The sequence below is a fragment of the Moschus berezovskii genome, chromosome 4 (assembly GCF_049115385.1).
Source record: "Moschus berezovskii isolate FMDL1 chromosome 4, NW_MosBer_1.0, whole genome shotgun sequence".
Classification (NCBI taxonomy): Eukaryota; Metazoa; Chordata; class Mammalia; order Artiodactyla; family Moschidae; genus Moschus; species Moschus berezovskii.
Window position 1 is genome coordinate 27,155,392 of NC_142463.1, and position 14,834 is coordinate 27,170,225.

General features: G+C 41.5%; 1 protein-coding gene across 2 annotated transcripts in view; it reads right to left on the reverse strand.

The window, feature by feature from the left end:
• ORC1 (origin recognition complex subunit 1) overlaps positions 1–14,783 on the reverse strand; it is a 37,006-nt gene extending 22,223 nt beyond the window's left edge. Inside the window, exons 1-6 of one of the 2 annotated variants that reach the window (XM_055404019.2) lie at positions 14,577–14,783; positions 9,652–9,726; positions 8,891–8,990; positions 7,995–8,122; positions 4,961–5,143; positions 3,478–3,792 (exon numbers count right to left, since the gene is read on the reverse strand). In XM_055404019.2, coding sequence (XP_055259994.2) covers positions 3,478–3,792; positions 4,961–5,143; positions 7,995–8,122; positions 8,891–8,985 — 721 coding nt within the window. In that variant the 5' untranslated portion in view covers positions 8,986–8,990; positions 9,652–9,726; positions 14,577–14,783. Of the gene's footprint in view, positions 1–3,477; positions 3,793–4,960; positions 5,144–7,994; positions 8,123–8,890; positions 9,005–9,651; positions 9,727–14,576 lie in introns of both variants that reach the window. The other variant, XM_088835305.1, reaches the window with a different exon arrangement.
• Between the last annotated feature and the right edge of the window lie 51 nt (positions 14,784–14,834).

Consider the following 14,834-nt stretch of genomic DNA (forward strand, 5'->3'; position numbering starts at 1 on the left):
TAAATATAGCTCTTGAGACAGGCCTGAAAGAAAGGCAATATTTCAACAGAGTTGAAAGGGGGAGGGGGATGAGTGGAGAGAGTAACTGAGATTGATGTGAGCTAAGGCAGCAAGACAGGAAAGCACTGGGCAGAGGGGTTCACTTCAGCCACAGCACAGGGTGTGTGTGGAACTGCTGCTGCAGACAAGGCAGGAAGTCACCTAGCACCTGTGTGGTAAATATGAGGATAATGCGTGTCTGCTGCTGCTGCTAAGTCACTTCAGTCGTGTCCGACTCTGTGTGACCCCATAGATGGAAGCCCACCAGGCTCCCCCGTCCCTGGGATTCTCCAGGCAAGAACACTGGAGTGGGTTGCCATTTCCTTCTCCAATGTGTGAAAGTGAAAAGTGAAAGTGAAGTCACTCAGTCGTGTCCGACCCTTAGCGACCCCAGGGACTGCAGCCTACCAGGCTCCTCCATCCATGGGATTTTCTAGGCAAGAGTACTGGAGTGGCTTGTCAAATGCATGTCTAGATTAATATAAAAATGTCCCAATATCCTAGTCTCCCTTAGGCCTCATTTCTCCAACCTTCTGTCAAAAACAATCCATAATATTTTCCTCATAACTGCCACATCTAATTATGTAACTGTGTCAAGTTTAAATTTCTTACCCTAACTTTCAAGGTCCTACAAAATCAACAGTGAAAAAAATACCGCAATTATTTCTAAATGGTGCTTGTACAAATTATTTCTTTAGTAGTCGTCTGCCTTTCCAGAAAGTTTCATATGTTCATATTCAGCTCCTAAACATACAGAAACTGTGGAAAATTCTTAAAGAGATGGGAATACCGGACCACCTTACCTGCCTCCTGAGAAACCTGTATGCAGGTCAAGAAGCAACAGTTAGAACTGGATATGGAACAACAGACTGATTCCAAATTGGGAAAAGGAGTACGTCAAGGCTGTATATTGTCACCTGCTTATTTAACTTATATGCAGAGTACATCATGAGGAACGCTGGGCTGGAAGAAGCACAGGCTGGAATCAAGATTGCCGGGAGAAATATCAATAACCTCAGATATGCAGATGACACCACCCTTATGGCAGAAAGCGCAGAACTAAAGAGCGTCTTGATGAAAGTGAAAGAGGAGAGCGAAAAACCTGGCTTAAAACAACATTCAGAAAACTAAGATCATGGCATCTGGTCCCATTACTTCATGGCAAATAGAAAGGGAAACAATGGAAACAGTGAGAGACTTTATTTTTTTTTTGGCTCCAAAATCACTGCAGATGGTGACTGCAGCCATGAAATTAAAAGATGCTTGCTCCTTGGGAGAAAAGCTATGACCAACCTAGACAGCATGCTAAAAAGCAAAGACATTACTTTGCCAACAAAGGTCCGCCTAGTTAAAATTATGGATTTTCCAGTGGTCATGTATGGATGTGAGAGTTGGGACTGTGAAGAAAGCTGAGTGCCACAGAATTGATGCTTTTGAACTGTGGTGTTGAAGAAGACTCTAGAAGAGTCCCTTGGACTGCAAGGAGATCCAACCAGTCCCTCCTGAAGGAAATCAGTCCTGAATAGTCACTGGAAGGACTGATGCTGAAGCTGAAATTACCTGATGCGAAGAACTGAATCACTGGAAAAGACCCTGATTCTTGGAAAGACTGAAGGTGGGAGGAGAAGGGGACGTCAGAGGATGAGATGGTTGTATGGTATCAGAGTAGGCTCCAGGAGTTGGTGATGGATGGGGAAGCCTGGCATGCTGCAGTCCATGTGGTTGCAAAGAGTCAGACACGACTGAGTGACTGAACTGAACTGAAACATACATTATACTAAGAAGTTTCAAGAAAACTCAATGAACTTGGCACAGAAACAAAAAAATTAAGGACACATAATAGGATGAGGATGAGCTCACAGAATGGCCATGTAATAGCTTTCCGACACATTATTAGTGAAAAAAGTTAAGAGGGAAAATAATATATCCAGTATAATACTCTACTGGCTAAGAAATAATGGGAAACAAAATTAGGAGAAAAATAAACCAGAAACTAATAAAATTTATTACCTATAAAAGATGAGGTAGAAGCAGGGTAAGACGGTAAAGAAAGGAATGGGGCTTATCTGAGGACACTCGTCTTAAATAGTTTTCACTCTGTGCTACACATGTTTTAAAAGTCAAAGATAGGAAAAGCCCTAAAATTAAACATAAACGAAAGAACTTAACTGTATATCACCAATAAATAACGATTAGCAGAAGAAAAATATTTAATCAAAGTAACATTACTTCCTCAATGGAATATATTCTAAAAATATAAAGAATAACAAACCAATTACAATTTGGAATTATGCAATGTGGGAAGGATGGGAAGAACCCTGTGGTGTAGATTAGAAGTATCGGTATGAATTTTAAAGAGTTTTAACATTATAACAAATATATATATATATAGTTCTTAGTTCTTCCGCTAAGGATCTAAAAGCAATGTCACCTTAGCTGATTATAGGGCTTAACATCAGTAATCACTAAGAAAATGTTAATAATGACATACTACCTCACACTCATTTGGATAGCTACAATCAAAGCCACAGAAAATAACAATATAAAATAACAAGATCTAAATACTTAGTGAGGACGTGGGGAAATGGAACTCTAGTATTATTGATGAGAAAGTAAAAAGAAAATTGATGCAGCTGTCATGGTTCTATTTCTGAGTACATACCCAAAATGAGGGCAGGGACTCAATACGATATTTGTATTCAATTTCATAGCAACATTAGTCACAATAGCCAAAAGGTGGAAGCAACCCACATGTCCATTGACAGTTGAATGAATAAATAAAATGTGGTGTATATGTATGATGGGCTATGATTCAGCCTTAAAAAAAAAGTAAATCTTACTCCAACATGCCAAAGCAATCTTGAGAAAGATGAACAAAGCTGGATGCATCATAATCCCTGATTTGAAGCTATATTATTGGGCTGGCCAAAAGGGTCATTCAGGTTTTTCTGTAAGCTGGCATGGAGAAACCCAAATGAACCTTTTGGCCAACCCGATACAAAGCAATAAGTAATCCAAATAGTTTGGTTTTGGCGTTAAAAACAGACACACAGATCAATGGAACAGAATAGAAAGCCCAAGTATATATGGTCAATTAATTTACAACAAAGGAGAAAAGAATAATCAAAACATAGAAAGGTGGTTGCCAGAGGATGGGGCATGAGGGAATGGGAAGTTATTGCTTGAAGGTTGGAAAGAATGTTTTAGAAGAAGATGAGGATGGTTATACAACAGTGTGAATGTACTTCATGCCACTAAACTATACACTTTTTAAAATGATGAAAATGGTAAATCTTACATGACACATATTTCAAGATATGTCCAATCAGTACCTGGCCCACTGCTGCACTAACTCAATGCTGTACTGTAGCATGAATTAATATTTTACCATTTTCCTTTCGCCTCAATATTGCCCACTCTCACCCATTTCACACTTACTGCTGAGCTCCAGCCTCTTCCTTGCCCTTGGGGTGACAGGATGGGAAGCAGCATGACGCGATTTGGAAGTGGAATGCCTTGACTCTATCCTTTTGACTGCATGTTCTGTTGTGGTCCAAGAAGGGCTTTCTGTACTCTTAGTTTTGGCTTCCATGGACTTCAGGTATCTATGATTGTCTTCTTGAAGCTTATTCAACTGAGCAAATACTTCTGGAGGTAGTGGTTTGAATTTTTTCTCATTCCAAGATAGTCTCACAAAGAATGTCTTCTCATTTTTCAGATCTACAGGTATGACTTCATCTGGGGCTAAAGCTACTACCTGAATTTAGGAAGGATAGTTGATAGAAAGGAGAAGCAAGAGAGTCAAGGAATGCTCTATGAGTGCGATGATTTAAAATCATGCAAGTCTGCATTATTACCTGGAATGTTACTTTTCTAACAAAAAAGGCATGAACATGATACAGCATATTTCCACAGACTCCTCCTTGCTGATATGAATACCTCATGTTGTTTTTTCAAACCATTTTATTCACCGAGGACAGATGTCCCCACAAAAGCTTCTCTAGGCATAGTATACAGTGCTTCAATAACCTACAGTGGTTACCCACTCTAGCAAGATCGGATTACTTAAATTGATTTGCAGTGATTTCTAAATCTGACTCCACTTTATCTCTAGAGTCCTCAATACTCTTCTAAATGGCTTCCCACCACTAGTCGACTGTGGCTTGTCACAGTCCTGCTCATTCCCGCCATTGTGTCCCTGCCTAAACGCCTTCTCTGCCTTTCCAAATCCACCCATCAAGCTGCTTCAGCTTCTACATCTGCCTTTCACTTCTTCACTCATTTAGCTCAAAGGTTAATTATTTTGTGGCACACAGTATGCTGAGCCCATAGATTGGAAAAATCTGATTACAGTCCTGCCAAACCATGGTTTCATTGCCCTACCAACCACCTAATCACCACATGATCACATCATAACCTAAACCCATTTTGGAGGCCTGAAGTAGCTTGAGAAATAGCCCACACCCTAGTCTCCAGTGTCCCAGCTCAGCCTACACCTCAATAGAACCTGATTTATCATAAAATCCCATAACACTTATTTGCCTGTAGCAATTAGCACTGTTTGTACTGATTTACTCAAGGTGAAGTCCTCATTTAAGCAAGCATATTCAGCTTCACAATGCTTAATGCCTGCCACAACCATAGCTAAATATAATTTCCCACTGAGATACTTCTGCCAATTTCTGCTCTTCCCTCAGGTCACAACCTAAATGTCACTTCCTCCAGAAGGCTCCTAACACATGGTGAGTGCTTTCAGTAAATATCTGTTCAAAGGAAGTAGGCAGGCGAGCAGAGACAATGACAAACAGGAAAAATTCATTTCTTCGAGGTAAACTAGAGCTAGTAATATCTTTGAGGCCATGCAGTTTAGGAGTCAAGTCATAAATAAGCTTCACAATAGAACTGAGGATCAAGGTACCACCTACCCGCACACAGCCAATGATGGTCTCAACACGAATGTTGCTGTTACAGGCGGGGTTGTCATACCAGAATATCTCTTGTGTATCAGGCTTCCGACCCAGTAAGTGCTGTTGACAAACAGGGACTTCACAGAATCGGATAAACCACTGTACTCGAGCACGTTTTTTGGAATAAGGTTCAGAATCTAGGAAGGACAGATGGAAAAAGTAAATTTCATTAAGCACTTCTTATGTGCCAGACACTGTGCTAAATACTTGATAATACGTGATTAATATATTATCCTTCAGTTCAGTTCAGTCGCTCAGTCGTGTCCGACTCTCCGCGACCCCATGAATCACAGCACGCCGGGCCTCCCTGTCCATCACCAATTCCTGGAGTTCACTCAAACTCATGTCCAGAGTCGGTGATGCCATCCAGCCATCTCATTCTCGGTCGTTCCCTTCTCCTCCCGCCCCCAACCTTTCCAAGCATCAGAGTCTTTTCTAGTGAGTCAACTCGTCGCATGAGGTGGCCAAAGTATTGCAGTTTCAGCTTTAGCATCAGTCCTTCCAATGAACACCCAGGATTGATCTCCTTTAGAATGGACTGGTTGGATTTCCTTGCAGTACAAGGGACTCTCAAGAGTCTTCTCCAACACCACAGTTCAAAAGCATCCATTCTTTGGCGATCAGCTTTCTTCACAGTCCAACTCTCACACCCATACATGACCACGGGAAAAACCATTGCCTTGACTAGACGGACCTTGGTTGGCAAAGTAATGTCTCTGCTTTTTAATATACTTTCAAGGTTGGTCATAACTTTCCTTCCAAGGAGCAAGCGTCTTTTAATTTCATGGCTGCAATCAGCATCTGTAGTGATTTTGGAGCCCAAACAAAGTCTGACACTGTTTCCGCTGTTTTTCCATCTATTTCCCATGAAGTGATGGGACCAGATGCCATGATCTTTGTTTTCTGAATGTTGAGCTTCAAGCCAACCTTTTCACTCTCCTCTTTCACTTTCATCAAGAGGCTTTTGAGTTCCTCTTCACTTTCTGCCATAAGGGTAGTGTCATCTGCATATCTGAGGTTATTGATATTTCTCCCGGCAATCTTGATTCCAGCTTGTGCTTCTTCCAGCCCAGTGTTCCTCATGATGTACTCTGCATATAAGTTAAATAAGCAGGGTGACAATATACAACCTTGATGCTCTCCTTTTCCTATTTGGAACCAGTCTGTTGTTCCATGTACAGTTCTGACTGTTGCTTCCTGACCTGCATACAGGTTTCTCAAGAGGCAGGTCAGGTGGTCTGGTATTCCCATGTCTTTCAGAATGTTCCACAGTTTATTGTGATCCACACAGTCAAAGGCTTTGGCATAGTCAATGAAGCAGAAATAGATGGTTTTCTGGAACTCTCTTGCTTTCTCCATGATCCAGCGGATGTTGGCAATTTGATCTCTGGTGCCTCTGCCTTTTCTAAAACCTGCTTGAATATCTGGGAGTTCATGGTTCACATATTTGCTGAAGCCTGGCTTGGAGAATTTTGAGCATGACTTTACTAGCGTGATATTATCCTTAATCCTCACAATAATTGTACAAGGCAGACACTAAGGCTGTCTCCCTTTTACAGGTAAACTAATCTCCTTACAGGGACCTTAAGTAATGTGTCAAAGGTCACAGGACCAACCAGCTTGCTGACTCCACCCAGCACCCATGTTCTTCTCATTTTGCCCCACTTCCCAACGGTGTTATCAGTCATCAAATAAATTATAAAAGGCATTTGAGAGGAGCAATTCTAATCACAGGCACTGAACGAATTTTGCAAATCTGTGGAAAACTCCCAGTAAGACTCAGAGCATAAGCTACTGAGATGACTTCTGGCAAATGTATGCCTGCAGTCTTCAGCTTTATCACTGTCATGTACTGTTAACATCACTCCATACCAGTCTTAGCTCCGAGTGAAAGCACATACAGTCATTAGTGCCACTATCACCATTGCCTCTTCTCTTCCTTATCTTGCTTCAGAGAAAGACTGAAGCCATTCGATGTAGCACAATACACAAATTCTAAAATCTATACAGAAAGGTCCGAACCACAAATGCAAAAGCCCACCCTGCTGACGTGCTCCCCCTAGTGGACGTTAGATGGATGACGTTTGCCTCCATGCTTCGTGAAGTATCTTCTCTGTCTCTGCAATGTGAAACATCTTCATCCATCAGTTCTTTTAGGCATACACACTGCCACAGGCTAGGACTAACTACTACATGCTCTCCTCCTAGCTTTTGCAAGAAGCAGTTTTATACGGTTTAAATGGCTACCCTTCATCTTCCTTTTGGAATTCTGACCCGTTTCCACTTCTCAGTGCTCTTCTCTACTCTGCAGAGGGTTAACAGCAGAGAAAATCAGCAGCAGCTTGAGTGTGGCTTTGCAGGTCCCATTTAACACTCCTTTCCCTTTGGCGTCTCCAGCTTTAAGGGCAGTAGTGGCTTTCTGCCCTTATTGATCTCTGGAAAGCACCAATGTTTGCTTCTCCTACCTTCTCAACACTTGTATCCAAGTCCCTCTGGGTAAATAAAACACCTTGTGTTTTTGTTTTTCTGACTGAACATCAATCAACTAATACACCTTCCCAATACAACTTAAGAACTCCCTGGTAAAAGTAATGTTGCATTTGCAAAGTTACTAACTTCCTGATGCCAAAATAAAGGACACATTTCTATTAGAGTGCAAATCACCTATTTTTTCCCTTCCCCCCTCTTCCTAAGTCATCCTTTCCACTTCAACAATCCTGCCTTCACCGCCATTCTCACCCGCTCCTAAAAATAATGGAAAAGCTAAATTATCGAGACCCTCCCAGTCCCACTCTTTCCCAGTACTGCTCTAGTGAGGAAAGACGTTCACTAGGTAGAAGAGGGTACAGCGGGAGGTTAAGTGACCCCATATGCACACCCGATAATCTGCTCTGAGCAGAGGAATCAGTAACCACCCTTCTTCCCCATCATGGAGTACTTCCCAATCATCACAACAAGGAATGCTTTTCATTCCAGCCCCAAACTCACCGTCTTCAAACAACTCAACCAATTTAGCAACGTATGGATTTTCATCGTCATCCCCCTCAATCAACACAAACTGTCCAACTTGGATGTGAATCTCCGTCGAATAACCTTCTCTTTTCACACTCATCTCTCTAGGAAATAACATAGAATCAAGTTAGGAAATCTCGTAGGGTGGGCCAAGCTTTTCAGACCCCTTGACACAGAAGAATATGCTCTTTAACCGGAAAATCTCCTGAATAGTTTCTCTCTGCTGACCAATTATACTAGAAACCAATATAGAAGTCAAAGGCAAGTGTAGATGAAATGAGTTCAATGAATTGTTTTAGCATGGATGATTAATCCAGAGGCCTCAACAGGAACCCTAACTTCTCTCGGTTATTCACAGAGAACAACAAAGGCTTCCTAAGACATAAAAGCTGCCCAAGAGCAACATCAAATTGTTCAGAGATGTCTTGGGTGAAGAGGAGATTATAGTAACATCTAATCCTACCCTGTTATCATGCAGAATTACAAAGAACCTATCTGAAATAGGTAAAGCATTATCATACATATCAAATTTTATTAACCTGACATAATGTCTTCCTGTGTCACTAGCTGCTCTATTTATGCTACTGTCTTCTTCCATCAAACAAACCCCTGCTCCCTTATTGTCAATTCATATTTACTGTCCCTCTGTGTCAGGAAGATCCCCTGGAGAAAGGAATGGCAACCCATTCCAGTATTCTTGCCTGGAGAATCTCATGAACAGAAGAGCCTAGTGGGCTACAGTTCATGGAGTCGTCATAAGCACACACACACACTCCTCAACCTGTAATAACTAGGACACTTTGGATACAAGTTATTAACAGTTTAGCTTGGAGAAGCTATTAGTTTCAGTACTAAAGAATTCTATCACTCACTTGTAGGTTTGGTAGTGTAGTTTTTGATCCAACAATGGCCTGCCAACCCACGAATAAGTTTGTCTGGTCCTCAGTCTTGCAGAACAGTATGCCATGGCTCCTGTGTAAAAGTCACTAACTTTGAGTTAACATGACATGCTCTGATGAATTCTAGGGCACAGTTCCTGCCTTCAATGGGTTTAGCCTTCTTTTCTGCCCCTACCACACTCCCACACATTTTAGGCTTAGAAAAAAAAACTTTTTGAGGAAAAATGCAGGCTCTACGAAGATCAAACATATGCAATTCAGTATTATCTGGTACTATGCCTTATCTCTTCCTATCCAGGGAAACAGAAAGGTCAATATAAGAAACTACAGATATTCAGAAGTACTTGGCACAAGGCACAGCGAGATAAGAAACATCTACCAACATAAGACTAAAAGTAGTTTTACATATCTTTATAACATTTATAATCTAGGCAGGGATAAAATAAAAATGCAAAAAGGACAGCTAACAGTACAAAGAGCCAAGAGAAAGAGCCAGAAAGGCTAAGGTAAAGGACCAGATCTTTTGACTGTTTCAGAAGGAAGGGTTTCTTAAAGGAGCTTTCTAAACTGAATATTGAATAATGGATAGCTAATTGATAAGATGGATGAAATGAGGGTTTCCAAGGGATGGAAGGAAAAACATGCAAGAGGCATTTGGGGGAATGGCAATGGGTTTCATCAAATGTATCATTCCACTTACATTAAAAACAAAACAAAATCCCAGTGTCACTAACCTGTACTGCTTTGGCAGTCGGAAGGAGTATTTTTCTTTGCAAATGATAGGTCCTGGATAGAAGTACTGTGAATAGCTGAAAGGAAACGATTGCATTAAAGTGTATGAAAAAAAAAAGACATTTTACTGACAATACTGAAATGTGAATGAAAAATCCAAACATATTTAACAATCTTTACAATTTGGAAGTGACAATCTATTAGTCCTAATAATAATGCCGATTCATCATCTTAAGTTTGCTACTAAGAAAATAATAACTTTCCTTTAAATTCAGTGCTTTTCTTATAGAGCTAAAGTTTGACAAAACTGGGTTGAAAAAAAAATTTTTTAATCCAGTCTGACAGAATACTCTGACTTACTGAGAGGGACCAATAATTTTAGTCCATGCCGAAAACAATAGAATTAGAACAGTATATAGACATCCTGATTAAAAGGCTGATTTCCTAAAGTCCAGTAGCATTATGTCCTACATTCTACTTGGGAACATTTTGACCCATAAGATTTTCTGCTTTTAAAAAATGTATTTTTTAATACACTGTGAGGAAACTAGCAAAAAGAAGATACCGAGTCAGTAGATGCACAGCTTATAAATGATGCCTCAATGATTACTATTAAGAACATTTAGAGTGTAATTCACAGCACAGCACTACTAAAATCAATCTAATTTTAACAAAATACATCATAGAAATGAAAAACAGCAGACCGAGGAGTTAACACAAGTTGGAGTCTTGGGTTCAAGTGAAAAATGCATTTGCATTCATTATATCCAATAATCTTTCGATAAAATATTAATAAAAGCGTTTGGATCTCAATAAATGTCCAAGGGAATATATTAACTCTAACTTCCTTTCAATATATGTTCCTTTTAATGGAAGATGTAACATGGAACTATTAGAAGTTCCTTGGAACTTTTCACCTTTCCACAATGAAATTAGGCAAAATAGGCTACTGAGGTACAGACAAAAGATGCAAGTAAATAAGTTCAATCATTTTTGAAAAAAACAGAATGTCACTGAGAGTGACATTATAGCAAATTGGAATCTCCCAGCACATTTTCTTCCCTGGTGGCTCAGCTGGTAAAGAATTCACCTGCAATGTGAGAGACCTGGGTTCAATACCTGGGTTGGGAAGATCCCCTGAAGAAGGGAACGGCTACCCACTCCAGTATTCCGGCCTGGAGAATTCCGTGGACTGTGGAGTCAAAAAGAGTCCCTGGGGTCCATGGGGTCACAAAGAGGCAGACACGACTGAGCGACTTTCAGTTTCACACAACACATTTTCTACAATTCTTGAATAATCTAACTGAAGAATAGATGCCCTGATTTGTCACATTACCTATGATATTTGGTTACACTGGCACAGGGATCTCATTTTTTCAAACCAAAAACTGGCATACAGGACTATCTCCGTGGCTCAGAGGTTAAAGCGTCTGCCACCAATGCGGGAGACCCGGGTTCGATCCCTGCGTTGGGAAGATCCCCTGGAGAAGGAAACGGTAACCCACTCCAGTATTCTTGCCTGGAGAATCCCATGGACGGAGAAGCCTGGTAGGCTACAGTCCACAGGGTCGCATAGAGTCGGACACGACTGAGCGACGGAACGGAACGGAAGGGCATCAGATCCATGCTTTCAATGATTTTAAATAGAGACAATATTTTAGCTTACTAAAGCAGGCATCCTAGTTCAAAAACTAAACCAAGATAAAATTTAACACTCCTTTTCTAGATCATGAGCTCTATACACTGAGACCAGTATAAGCATATCTGTATGCAAGGGTGGATGATTTACCAAAGGTTGAGAAGGCAGGAGTATCAGAAGGCTCTCTGGGCCTGGATTACACAACCTGCCCCATCTTGGTCTATCCCTACGCTCCAGGACTGCTTTTCTAAATCTCAACAGACCAAGGTTGTTAGTCCCCTCAGACTTACACAGTTGCTGTTCTCTCTTCTTGCATATCTTTGCAGAGATGGCTCAGGTCTCAGTGCCAGTAAAACTTCCTCAGATAGGCCTTCACTGATGTCCAGTGGAAAGTTACTCCCCACCCCTTTATACTGTCCTTCAGGGTCACATTCTACTGCACCACTCCATTATCAAAGCAATAACCATTATATTACTTTCTTATTTTTTTGTACTTTCTATATCAGAATGTTAAATTCCAAAAGGGCAGGGATCTTGGGACCTTGTTTGTCTGTTCATAACTGCATCCCCAGGGCCTGTTAAGACTTCACACATAATAGGTGAACAAATGAATAAATAAATGAACAGGGTTTTAAACATCATTAGGACAATACCAACTGTGATAAGGATGTAGAGTGGCCAGAACTCTCATACACTGATGGAGAGCGTATAAATTAGAAAGTGGAAAACTGACAGTATCTACTAAAACTGAACATGTGCATATCTTATGACCCAGTAGTTCCCACAAAATATATCCAACAGAAAAACAAACAAATCATCAAAGGACACGAACCAGAATGGTTGTAGCAGCACTATAAAGCAGTGAAATTAAACCAACCACACTGCACACATGAGGAAAATCTTACAAAATAACAATGAGCTAAAGGGATCAGACACCAGAAGAATACATACTATATTGATTCCATTTATACAAAGCTCAAAAGCAGGTAAAAACAACGTATGATGCTAGAAGTTGGACTAAAAGGAAACCTCAGTGACTGAAAGGAAGCACGGTGAGGGAATGGGGTGCCCTAGGATGCAGGTTACACTGGTATGTTTTCTTCAAAACAACTCACTGCGCTGTACGCTTATGATGTGAATTTTCTATATATAGGTTATTTTTCCATGAAAAGTTCAAAAAATTAATCAGGAGTCCTTCTGAAGAGGCAGCACTTTCCTACCCTTGACCCAGCATTGCATCTCATTAGCAAAGAGGTTTCCCAATAGGACTGATGAACAGAGTGGAAAGGCAGGCCAAATTTGGCCCAGCAAAGACTTTGGCTTCTAGGAGACACGCATTACAGGCTCTCAATGTTGAAGATACCAGAAATCTTGAACCTACACACTATCCAGTCCAGGAGCCACACCCAAGAAAAACAGATAGGAGAGTTGCAGAAAAAAAAAAAAATGTCCATGCTCAGTCAGACCCGACTCTTTGCAACCCTATGAACTATAGCCCACTGGGCTCCTCTGTCCATGGGATTTTCTCAGCAAGAATACTAGAATGGGTTGCCATTTCCTCCTCCAGGGATGTTCCCAACCCAGGGACAGAACCCATGTCTCTGGGTTCTTTACCACTAAGCCACAGGGAAGCCCTAAAAATAATGATAGCATATATTTATTGATCCACCAAGACAGAAGGTGGAACCAAAACTCTAGCACTTCAATATAGTAAGTTGTCCCAATGTTACACAGAATGGCACAGCCTTAATTCAAACCTTAAGAAGCTGGATTTCAATGACAATGCTCTTAAGCGCTTCACCTTAGAACACCTTGTGTGAAAGTGAGTAATGTTAATACATGTCTAAGGGGAGGAGGCAATAGCAAACCACTCCAGTATTCTTGCCTGGAGAATCCCAGGACAGAGGAGCCAGGCGGGCCACAGTCTATAGGGTCACAAAGAGTCACATGCGACTGAAAATACAGGCACACAAGAGTTTGCTTCTGGATGCTTATTGCAATAAGCCAGGCTTCCTACCTGTTGACTGAGCAGTCAAATGGGTCTCAATTTCCTTACAGACAAAACGCAAATAATAATAGAAACTTTCTTTTATTCAACCAATATTTATTTATTAATCATCCATTCTGTGCTAGGGGCATTATTCTAGGATCACTGAGGATTAAGTGAGAAAATGCAATATGGTTGATTTATTTTCCCATTCTCTTCTTTTAAAAAAATTTTATTTATTTTTGGCCGCAGCATGCAGGATCTTAGTTCACCAACCAGCGACTGAATCCGCGCTCCCTGCAGTAGAAGCACCGAGTCTTACCCACTGGACTGCCAGGAAAGTCCTTCCCCACTCCCTTAACCCCTTGCATTTATTTATAAGGGACAGTGGGGTTTTGTTTTTGTTTTTTAATACTTTGATGAATGTTATAAAACACAATTCACACAAAATTCTGCGTTCAATTTCAAGGAATTCAGAAACCTTCTAAAGTTGAATATTGCCCTCTGTTACATTAAAAACTGTTGCAAAGCGACTTGATAAACATGATCTAGCACCAGAAACCTTCAATGGCATTCACGTGTACCCAAAACAGCAGGGAAGAGGGTACCACTTTTACAGACAACTAAGATAGAAAACTACCATATCTAATCATTGCAATTTGGCAGGTAACCCAAGATAAGAATCTTGCATCTCATTTCTCATTTCCAATTTGCCAGAAGAGAAGGCCCTTCTATTTCGGGATTAGACTAGAGAAAGTAAAAGAGGTGCCACTGCAGTTAAGAGCAGCTCGTCTGGATGAAAAAAAAGATCTGAGTAGGAGCTCTGGCCCCTTAGTCACGAAAATGGACTTAAGACTAGTCTCTTTTTCCCTCTGGGAGCAATAGCGACATCCATATCGAGTAATAACTTCTGCTGCTCCGCTTCCCTGTGGTGCTTGTTACACTACCCTGAAAGGAAGAAAGATGCGATTGCTTCCCACGGGCCATGTGGATATAAGGTTCATATGACTCAGGTCATTATTGAGAGTCTCAAGGAGCTGAGGACAGGAGTATTCACGCTTCTCCGCTGTTGGCTTCCGGTTTCCCACTGCAAGATCGCAATACCCGGCAGAGGCAGAAAGCTGTTAGAAATCGCCATGTGCAAAGTAAGACGCCCCTAATGCGCTTAGAACAGTGCCTGGCATTTAACAGGCGTTTAGTACAAATCTGCTGAATGGATTTATGGCTGAATGAGTCCGCAGAGAACAAATTCCACAGTCCCGCGGCTCAGGTCCCTCTCCAGCCCGGGACGCCACACTCACCGGGCACCAAAGCTTGTTGGAGCTGGGCGCAAGCCTTCTTCCAGCGTCCCTGTTTCAGGAGCTCGTGGAGCTGCAGCAAATCTACCTGCCCCAGGGGGACTCCTCTTACAGCTGCCAGGCGCGCACCAACGCCGAAATGGAACCCTCGCTAGGAATGGAAAGAAGGTGGAGAAAAGGAAATTTCGCGCCAAAGGCCGTAGCCCCGCCCCCAGGGTGTCTCCCCGTCCCGTCAGCAGCCAGCCCTTCCGCCCCGCCCCT